We start from the raw sequence: 11,631 nt of genomic DNA on the forward strand, positions 1-11,631 counted from the left end.
CTTGCCCTTAGAAGATGTGATTTTCACATGAGTTTTAAAATATGCAATAATCATGGCTGTAAAGACACGTGTTAATTTAATCAATAAAATATGAAGAATTTCCTCCGATCTATTTTGGCTGAAAACTCTATTCTATTTTGAAATCCATCAAATTGTCTATTTGAAGAAACAATGCAAAGTTTTCCTATTACATTTCAGGCCATTCGATTTTATGACTAAACAGTCACAATGCTATTTAGCACTCTATCGTCCTTCTCATACATATCCTTCTCCATCTCCATCTTTTAAAAATCAACAATTAAATTTGTAGGACCCACATAAGTCAAGATGTGAGTTATACAAATCAAATGATTAATTTTAATTTTAATTTTTTTTAAAAAAAAATATTAGGATGAAAGAATACTATATAGCATTCCTCTTTTCAAGAACATTTTCGTCCCGCTCTCCATTTTAATTATTTACTTTCACTATTCCCAAAGTTGAGAGAAGCATTTTTTTTAATCAGTTTATTTATGCATTTGATGAGCTACAAGCTCAGCATTGTTGAGCAATATAGCAACTAGCAACTAGCCATTCGGATAGGGCTAGGGCTAGGGCTAGCCAAAATTACCTCTCCCAATAAGAATGCCCTCAATCAACCAGGCTAAGAAAACACATGAATGCAGAGTGACGAATGAACATCTTAATCAACATTAGGGTTCCAGATTGTAAAGTTTTTTAATACATCAAAACAATTTGGTATAGCTGTTACTCAGGAAGTACGTAAGCCCTAGAAATCTGAACATATTAACACTTTAGTTACAAATGGCTCAACCTTTTACCATTACAAACAGGGCATTTGCCTCATCAGCCTCTCAGCTTTCTTCCATTTTTTGTTGGCTCGCAAAGTTCACCAAGTTTGCAGCAAGCAAACATGACAACATGAAAGAAACAACAGCACTAAAAAGTGCATTTGGCCATGAAATCCTTTCCTCTTTATTTGAGTCAGGCATCTGTTAAACCTTGATTCTGTGCAATCACTCCACCTAGAATTTTGAAATTAAATAATTAAAATACCCCCCCCCCCCCCCCCCCCCCCCCCCCCCAAAAAAAAAAAAGAAAAAGAAACCAATAACTGTTGCATGAAAAATAAGGATGGGATTATTGATTAAAGCATCTGTTTACCTAGGAAGCAGAGGCTAGCTTAACCCATGCGCTATAGATCCCATGATCTTTCACCCTGTACAAATATAACAGACATCATTTTTACCAAAAATTGAGGAGAATAATAAATATCAGAGTATTCGAGTCATAACAACTTCACTGATATATGACAGTGAAAAAGACCTTATCATCATCTTCATTGAAAATATTATTGAAACAGAAACTTATTATTTGTGAACAATGAACAGAAAACGATAACTTAAGTTAAATTATCAGTGGACCCCACTAAAGCAGCTTGAGGAATAATGGTGATCCAAAGGGCCACAATCAGGGCAGGTGTGATGGCCATGATCTTTCCAACTATAGTGGAGTCACTCTTAGCAAGCATTTTTGCTGTCAGTTATAAGGGCACCCCACTTACCATGGATGGGTAGCAATTCCTAACTATTAAAATTTCAGCCATTGATTTGTTTAAGGTACAAAACTTGTAAGACCACCAAGTTTGGCTTACTTCCAATTCGATCAATCTCTCTCTCTCTCTCTCTCTCTCTATATATATATATATATATATATATATATGAATGATAATAATTTATTGGAAAAAAAAAAGGCAAAACCCTCGTACATGAAAAGTATACAAGAGAAAACTACCCTAATGGTGTCTAAATCTAAAAAGTGAACAAGTTCTACAAGATTCAAGAAGGCAAAATTAAGAACAAAAACTACAGTCCAATAGGACTTTAAACAAAGCACATTAGACTCTCAGTCCTCAAATAGGCAACCATTTCTCTCTCTAAATGCTCCACAATAATAGTGCAAGAACGACTTTTCAGATGGCTTCGTTGGAATGTCCCTGTCCTTGAGTCTTTCAACGTTGTAACAGCTCTAGAATATTGCTAGGCATGACTCACAAGACTCTGAATAAATTTAGAATCAGGTGCCAAAGATCGGAGGTAAACTCACAATGTAGCAGACTAGCAGTTCTAACAATCTCAATTGTTAGAACTCATAACCTCCAATTCTAGGCTCTTTTTCTTAAAAGTAAATAATTATTGCTGGTGAGGTAATTTACATCCCACAAGCTAATGACCATCTATCCAAACTTTAAGCTGAGAAAATTTCCAAACAATCAAGCACTTAAGGAAATTCTTTTTAATGCTAATCCTTGTCTGTTGAGTTTTTTAGTAAAGTCCCACTGCAACTGAATGGAAATTGCAGTGAATGGAACTTGCAACTGAATGGAAGTTTGACAGCATTTTCCATTGCCTTATGCAACAGGAGAAAAGCATTATTAACTCATTCCAAGGGGAAAGAATTACAACCACCCACTGCAGGCCCCGCAAACACCCAGTTTCTACCACAGATCACAGCATTCATTGGTCACTTCTCTTCACTTTGGCTGTTGCTCTCTGCCATAGAGTGATAAGGTGAATTATGGAAAGTAATGGTTTACAGCAACCCTTTTGGGTTAATTATGGAAAAGTTTTCACATTCTAATGCCATTTACAAAAGTAGGGGGGGAAACTCCTGAAAAGTGGAGATGTTCTACAATGAGTACTAGAAGTGATTAATTAGACATGTTGACAGAAATGATAGATAAAGTATATAAAAGACCAACCACAACGTAAGAGCATTCATAGTAGCCTCATCAAATTTTACTAATCAAAGTAGCTAAAAACCACTTTTTTCTATTCTGGTGAGCCACCTTTTTAAAATTCCCCTAGCAGCCTCATCATTTTAACTATTCACTATCATTATTCTATTTAAATAATACTTTTTCAAATTTCTTTATTCTTTCTCTATTTAGTCTTTTTATACAAGTTACTATACATCTTCATCTTGAGATTAGATCATTGCTAAGAAATTTACAGAAGTTTTCATTTGCTTTTCAACCAAATTCAAGAAAGAAAGAAAGAAAAAATAAATGAAAGAACTACAAAGTTTATGTCAAGGACAAAGAAATCTTAATGTCTATGAAATAAGGACATCCTCGTGTGGGAGAGATGGGAGAAGAAAATGGGAGAAGAAATGAAAAAAGTGTGCTGTGATCATGTGAGAGAGAAAGGAGAAACAAAATTGGTGAGTGAATATTACTCATCAAAATTGGTGAGTATTTTCACTCACCAAAACTTTTTTAAAGTGGTGAGGCTGTTAGGAGTGGTTTTTCAGTGTTTTCATCAAATTGGCTCACCAAAATAGCTAAAAAGTTATTTTGGTGAGGCTACTAGGAATGCTCTAAGGCTATCATAATAGCATACTAGAAGGTGTAGTACTTGCTAGACCTCATAAAGTTGACCAGCACTTCATAGAAAAAAAAAAAAAAACCGGATATGTGAAATATTAGCTCAAAATTAAATGCTGTCATGTATAATGAAAACAATTTTGTATTTAAAATCGACCCACATAAGCAAAAGAGTTTACCTAAGAGGCAAAATGTTTCACACTTACAGCCACAGTACGAACAAATTCAAAAAAGAAAATATAACGTCCTCTGCCCCCCCTTTCTACTAGTGAGTTGCTAGGTAGTTTCGATATCATTTGAATGACCCAAAAAAGCACTACACATTTGTGATATCATTCCAAAAGGACAAGTTGTAATTGAAGCTCTTCAAAATCACTTATAAAACTCAGTCTCACCTAGTAAGAAGCCAATATGGAACTTAGCATCCATGAGCTTCTTTATAATCCACTCACTCCATATGGGGCAATTTATCTTCCCAATGTGATATTACCTTTTCAAAGTGTCACACTAGGTCTTGTATGGAACTTAGCAAGGAATCATACATAACCAATATGAGACATAGCACCATGATAGGCTTGGCAATTCAGGTTGGTGGGCCGGGTTCGTGTCAACCCGTCGGGTTAGCGGGATGGAGTACGGCCCGATTAGCAACCCGATTAATAATCGGGTTGGGATAAGTCATCCTGTCGGTTTGGCGTGTCAACCCGATTTTTTTTTTTAAAATAAAATAATAAATAATTCAAAAAAATGCCATAAACGGGTTGACGGGTCAAGGAAATTTTTTTTAGCCGGGTCGCAATCCAAACACGACCATAATCGGGTTGATCCGATTATGACCCGAACCCGACTAGCCCAAACCTAAATCTATATTTTCGTGTCAGGTTCGGGAATCATGTTAAAAATTGTCAACCCTAACCCATGAGTTCTTTTATAATCCACCCACTCTATCTAGGCAATTTATCTTCCAAGCATAGGACTAACTTTTAGAGGTGTCACACTAGGTCTTGTACGGAGAAAACTTTCTCCTTTGTTGTATTGGGCATCATTGAAACATGGGTCACACAATAACCCAAAGGTTGGCTTTCTTTAGTAGTAAATATTACACATTGCATAACGTGCCAAGTGCAAATACTTGCATGGTTCTAGTACTATGTATTTAAAAAAAAAAAAAAAAATCAATTTTGATAACTATTAAATGGAATTTTAGAGAAGGAAAGCATTTAAGTCACTCTTTTACACTACTATAATCTATAATTGGTTAAATAGCACTTTCTCACCCAGTCCCCTTAAATTATGAGGTTAGTTATAACATTTGTCTTAAACTTAATATTTGAGCAATCAACTTCTCGAACTATTTGATCAATAGCAATGTCACCCGACCATTAAAGTTTTTCCAATTTCTATCATACTCAACTTTAAAATTCAAATGCCTATCTAGAGATCACATAAAAATAATAAATAATAAAAAGAAATAAGGACCCTTCACTTGCTTATTCTCGCCAACAAAACGTGAATAGACAGACATGATAATTCTCCCTCTATTTTTTTCCTTTTTATTCTTTTCTTTTATTTTTTTTATAATCACTTAATAAGTGTATGGAAATTAAGGTTAAAAACAACAAATATTTGGAAAACATTAACAGAGAGGAAACATAGCAATTAATCAAATGATTTTTTAATAAGTAAACAAAAATTTGTTAAAAAATGCAAAGGTGCAACCCAAGTACACAAGAAGTATACAAGAGATATAGCTCACCAGAAAGAAAAGAAAAGAATCATGAAAATAGTATTTCATAAAGCACTAGCAGTCTCACAATGGAGAAAGATGATCTACAGTCTCCCACTCCTACACATACAACATCAATCAATAACTATGACATGCCGCTTTCTTAGGTTATCCATGGGAATATTACAATTAATTACAAAGTTTCAAGGATTAATTGCTTAATTTTTAAAGTTTAACATGAATTGTAATGAATCTAAGATGACTTTCCCATATGTCTTAAAACTCTCTTACTTGCACACAAAACTTGAGTTTATCTTTTCCAGGATGCACAGAAACTGATACTCGATGGCACACTTCCACAACTATGCTAGCTTATCTTTTCGGTGAACACATGCAATCTAATCTTAAAAGTAACAAAGGCAGGTGCATAATATACAGTAAAAGAGCTTAACAACTGAATAAATTAGCACCAAAAGATGCAGGCATATAAAACTCAGAAAACAAGCTGTTGTGCCTATAGAGAAAGAAGCACCAACCAAAATATAAAATAGATATGGACAAAGATCAAATAACCAAAATCAAACATAGAATATTTACTTACAAGTAAATATCATCTCGACTAATTTCAGTAAAGAGGTTACTATAAAAGCGAAAGCCATCAGGGCTTATATCTCTGCATAGCAAACCTGCCACATAACCACCAATGATCAATTAAAGCACACAACTACAACAGTAATATTCCCATCAAAAGTTGTGCAGCAGTCTACCTTTGCTCTCAGCAGTTAAAAGATGTTCCTTTGCCATGGCTGGAGCAATTCCTAATGTGATTGCAGCATCACTTGCACTTATCCCAGTTCGGAGGGCATTAGGATTTGTTACAAGGGCCTTGATTCTTGCAAAAACCTACATTCGACAGCACTAGTTGGTTATTGTCATGCAACTTCAAATAGTTCCAGAAATTATGCAGAGCAGAGTGAAAGATAATACATGTGACAAAAGTCAAGATTTGTTTCCAATCTAATGTGAAATACAAAGCTGTGAAAAGAATAGATTTTGGTTTGCTTGCTCTTACACATACCTTGAGCCACATAATAGGAGGAGGAAAAAAGAAAACTAAAGTTTCCTCCAACATATGCTTTTTTTACTTCAGATAAAAAATTCAAAGATAACAAATGATGGGGCAGCACCACTTCAACATTGATGGAGCCTCACCCATGTCCACATAAATTTGTAAAATTACTCATAGATTGAAACCATACAAATAAAGGTACAAACAGAAATGGTAGCCCAAATATTTTGTTCATTTTTTTACTTAAATTTTTAATGGTGGATAGCATGGTATATATGGAAAAAAAAGAAAAGAAAAAAAAAAGCATCTGTTTTACTTATAGAAATAAAAATAATAATAATAATAATAATTCAAATATATCACTTTGTTATCTCTGTACAAAAACCAGAAACCTATTAGATATTCCAAATTGTTATAAAATTTCAAAAATTAAAAAATTAAAAAATTAAAAAAAAATGAAAATGGGCGAGCCCCCATTAAGATTGATGGGAGGCTGTCCTCCATAGTTTATCCCAAAATCTAAAATATAAGCAGCTGCCATTATATACAGATATGTTCAAGCCTCAATAGGGAAAAAGGTTTTGGAATAATGCAGATGTACTATGGCATATTCAGAAACTACTTGATCAAAATTTTGATTTGAGAGAGAGAGACCTTTTGTCTTTTTGATGGAAAGTGTCTGAATTGTCAAATAATACAGAAAAAAAAAAAAAATCATCTCATGTAGCAAAACATTGTGATTTTTTGTCAGCAATACCAATAGGCATAAATGATATTCATAAGAATACAATACGTACCGACACCGTATTTGCAACCTTCATTAAATCCATGAACATATGGTTTTAATATTCCCCAAAAATTAAATCATAGGGGAAAAACTTTCTAAGATGTGCACTTCACAATTTCATTGAACGAATGATTCATGGACAAGCCTCCAAATGAAGAAGGGAAGAACTGCATTCAGTTTTCTCTACTAGTCCTTGAAAGATCTAAGTAGCTAATGCTCAAAGTTCCACATCTAACATCATAGTGTATTCTACCTACTATAGATTTTACTCACCAGAATCTTTAACATGTTTGGATGTCCTTTTATTTTTTACTCTTTTCTTTTCTTTTTTATTTTTTTATTTTTTTTTTTCGAATTTTATGTTTGGATGGGACTACACGCAACTCAAATGTTTTCAACTCAACTCAAATTTTTTTCAACCTAACTAAAAATAAAATAAAATAAAATAAAATAAAATAAAAACAAAACAAAAATGAAAAACAAAAAAAAAATCAACCCAACAAAAAAAAATATAAAAAACAAAAACAAAAAAAGGGTGGTTGAACCTACCGTTTAGCTAATTGTGTCAGGTTCAGGTTAGCGGGTCATAAACGGGTTGATGGGTTGAGCCGTCAGCTCGTTTAGCCTAAACCCTAACCCTATAATTTTGTGTCGTGTTCGATTCAAATTCACGGGTCATGTCAAAAATTGTCAACCCTAGTTGAACCACCCCCAAAGTAATGGGGGATGGCCAGGCCACCCCCAAACAAAAGTTGTGGGTGGTCAAGCCACCCCCAAGCATTTTTTGGGGGTGGCTCTACCACCCCTTCTATTTATTTTTACTTTTTTCAATTTTAGGTTTTTGAGTTTTTTATTTTTTATTTTTATTTTCAGTTTTAGTTTACTTTTCCCAATTATATTCATTTGATTCACCTTCCCAAACATATATTCCCAATTTTGTTTTCTATTCTATAAACCATCTAGACCTAATTTCAAATATTTTTTTCTCTCAGTATTTACAATTTTAAAAACAATACAAAAAAAAAAAATCGCACATCCAAACAAGTCCTAAAGGTGAAGACTTATGATATGTAAGGATGTACCACTACATAACTTTATATTTCTATAGTTTTCAACTTTTCAAACAAGTTAACCAGTATATTCAAGCTAATTAATATGCAACTCATAGGACAAGCAACTGCTGCTCCATTCACTATTTAATTTGAAGGTAATCAAGAATATAAACTAATAAGACCATTTCCAATCAAAAAGGAAAAGGGGGAATTTGTTTCAATCATAGACAAAATATGATTTCATTATCATGAAACTTGTAAGGACAAGTTGGGAGAAGGGAGGGAGAGAGGGAGGGAAGGAGGGAGAGATCACCTCCTCATCACTGTGGGACTTGTTCTGGATGACCATGACTCCACTATCAAACTTCCGAAGCATTACTGGACTGCAATAGAACAATAAGATAAATTACTCCAAATGTTAAGGATGAGCTTGAAACAGATAAAACAGAATTGAACTCCATGGACTATAATGTTGATATAAGCTACTCTTTTAGATTTTTCACTCTTATCTCTACTATGGGGTAGACTGCAACATACATAAATTGAAGAATTAGACATACACATCAAACGTTTATTATTTACTTATTTATTTCTAATGAGTACAACATACACATCAAACTTCTCCCAGAGTGAACATGCTTGCAACAAATCCTCCGGTGAGATCAATTCTGCGTAAAAGGGAGATACAAAAAACAGGTTTCACATTCTACAAAAGTTGACAAATGATATATCAGAAACTTATTAAGATAGATCTTGCTTCTATGCAAAACAAGAAATATTAGTATACAGACAAACAAACCTGTCCCTCGAGCACGGTTGAAGAGACAATAGACATCAATAAGATTGATCATTCCTCCAGCTCTATCAAGTGGAATTCTGACAAAGTCTGCCAACTAAGTGTTAAAAAATAAAGTTAAAATTATCTTCCTAAGAAAGAGAAATCAATCAGAAGGCAACCTATATCAACACAAGAAATTACCAACTCAATGATGAAACAACACATGTGGGGATGAAGCTAGGAATTTACTTTTGGGGGGGGGGGGGGGGGGGGGGGGGGGGGTTGAATCAAAAAATGGATAACTAAGAGAGTGTGATTAAAAAAAAAGAAAAGAGTCAAAGTGAGTGGTATCCTTACATTTTGCCCTTTTTATTTTGTTAAAACCCACTAAAAATATCATAGAGTCTCCAGCATCAACCTTCCATTGATCATACATATTTTACAAGTCAAGTCACAGAAAATGATAGGCAAGTGTTCAAGTTGACTATTACTCTATTAGAAATGCAAAAAGGAAAGTGTAATTCTACATGTTCACACATTTAATACCATTCTCATACGCTAAAAAAAAAATATCATTCTCATACAATTGCATGCTCTTCTGATAAAAAGGAACTAATGAGACTATCACCAATAACACATACTGAGGAGAGAATAGAACCTGACGAGACAACTGTTGATGATACAGTGCACCAGCGGACTCTTTTGTAACAGGGGATATAATACCAACACTCAACAACCAATCTTGCATCTCCTCTTTGGAACCCAGTTCGTCATCATTTGTTGAACCAGTCTGAGAATTTGAGCCAGATAAAAGTTTTTGCCTCATTTTCTCTGCTAGCATCACCATCTCTTTAGCCTTACTCTGTAATCCAAGATGGTTCTAATACTTAGAGCAGCAAAAGCAAAGAAATTAAACAATAACATTGCATTTACTATTAAGTGCTCAATTATTCTAAAACTCAAAATTTGAAATATGTTGCTTTCCCTACATTTTCTCAGCAAGTAAAAGAAAGAAGAGCTCACTTTAGTTATTTGCTCTCCAACCAATCTAAAAAAGAAGAAGAAGAAATTCCACCAGAAATGAGCCAAATGGTTAGAGCTAAGTTCAGTTTATCACTTTCTGTTTCCCACATTCTCACATCCAAAAACTTTTGCGCATTACTTCAAATTTTCTAATGAACCAATCAGACTTGTATCACAAAAATCAGAAGGACATGCGCATAAACCATAAATCATAAATATAAACCAACAACTACACAGGGACACATCCCCATGATAGCAATTGAGGAAAAGAAAAGCATGCTCTAATTGTTTGGTCCCCACCAATTAAAAAAAGAAAAAGAAAAAGAAACTCCACTATAAACAAGCCAAATAGTTCAAATTAAGCTCAACTTATCATTTTCTGTTATCCCACATACCCACATCCCAAAATGTTCGTACAGTACTACGAATTATGGATAACAATCCTCTGGAGATTCTAATTCTACCTTGTAAAGTTCGTTAAATCTTAACAATCCTTTTCAAATCAAATGGTTCAGATTTTACCATCCCAGCATTTATCACCTATAACATCCATTTAATTTGAGAATTTAATATATATATATATATATATTAGGATTAGTACCATACTAATATCACAAAAATCATCAGGACAAGCACAAAAACCATAAACATAAACAAAGAAAAACACACACACACACAGACATTACCATGAGAGCATTCAAATCCTGGAAGGCGTCCTGCAAGCTCTTGTCCGTACTCTCCCACATCTCCTGCTCCTTCCTCAGTATCCCCGCCACCCCCACCATCCTCACCGCCCCTTCCCTCGTATAAAACCCCGAACCCGACCCAGACACGGACCCGGACCCCGTATTCTCTCCCCGAACCGGCCCGGCCACCTCGCTCTCCCATGCCCTCCCCCTCCAGCTCTCCCAGAACTTCCCCAGAAACGCGTCGCAGTCCCCCTTCCCCCTCACCACGATGGTCAGCACCGCCGATCTCGGACCCGCGTCAGGGTTTGGACTGGGGTCGTGGCAGAGGGAGGCTTGGAAGCGGATCCGGGGGGAGTGGAAGATGGACTTGAGGGACTTCTTGGTGGAGAAGATGTGGGAGACGGAGGAGAGAGGGACGGCCACGGCGGAGGATGTGGTGGAGGTGGAGGTGGTGGAGGAGTCGGGAGGCAGCCAGATGAGGCGGTGGTTGGTGAGGATGAGGAGGCCGGACTTGAGGGAGGGGAAGGAGGGGAGGTCTTCGCATTCGAGGTCCGCGGCGGAGACAAGCGAACGCTCGATCTCGTTCGGGAGGAGCACCGGCCGGCCACTGCCCGTTTGCTCCACCGTCGAAAGCCATTGCCCGCTCATTGAGGAAGAAGGCTTGTTGGCGTGTGAGCCGACGAGTTAGACTTGCGGACAGGGAGCAATGGGTGACATGGACGCCTTTAGATTATAGGACAAGTACGCTGTCGCGTACGCAGAAGATTCGAAATCTCTGATTTTCTGGAATTAAATAATTTCAAAGTTTTCTTGCAAAAATAATAATAATAATAATAATAATAATAATAATAATAATTATTGAAGGTTTACTATGTTAATATTTAAAAAAAACAATTAAAAGAAAAAATATACATACCCGGTAAACTATCACTACAGTGTTAATGTGGTTCCAAACTATTTATTGAGTCCGCGTCCCTCTTGAGATGATGATCATTTTCATTTCAAATAAAATAGAGAGGAACCGATTAATTGATTTATGAGGAATAAAATGGTTATTTTTTTTATTTAAACCATTTTGCTCCTCTTAAATCAATTAACCGGATTTAAAATGGAAATGATCCA

The 11,631-nt window shown here is 35.5% G+C and overlaps 1 protein-coding gene across 1 annotated transcript; it reads right to left on the bottom strand.

Moving 5' to 3' along the window:
• Positions 1–660: 660 nt before the first annotated feature.
• Positions 661–11,255, bottom strand: LOC133880668 (vacuolar protein sorting-associated protein 36). Its single transcript, XM_062319652.1, has 9 exons — positions 10,507–11,255; positions 9,456–9,659; positions 8,819–8,912; positions 8,630–8,687; positions 8,333–8,402; positions 5,879–6,014; positions 5,713–5,797; positions 1,165–1,219; positions 661–1,025 (listed from the first exon to the last, which is right to left on the bottom strand). The coding sequence occupies exons 1-8, from the start codon at positions 11,155–11,157 to the stop codon at positions 1,165–1,167; spliced, it is 1,353 nt and encodes a 450-aa protein (XP_062175636.1). The 5' UTR covers positions 11,158–11,255; the 3' UTR covers positions 661–1,025.
• Positions 11,256–11,631: the final 376 nt, after the last annotated feature.

This window comes from Alnus glutinosa, chromosome 10 (genome assembly GCF_958979055.1).
Source record: "Alnus glutinosa chromosome 10, dhAlnGlut1.1, whole genome shotgun sequence".
Taxonomy (NCBI): Eukaryota; Viridiplantae; Streptophyta; class Magnoliopsida; order Fagales; family Betulaceae; genus Alnus; species Alnus glutinosa.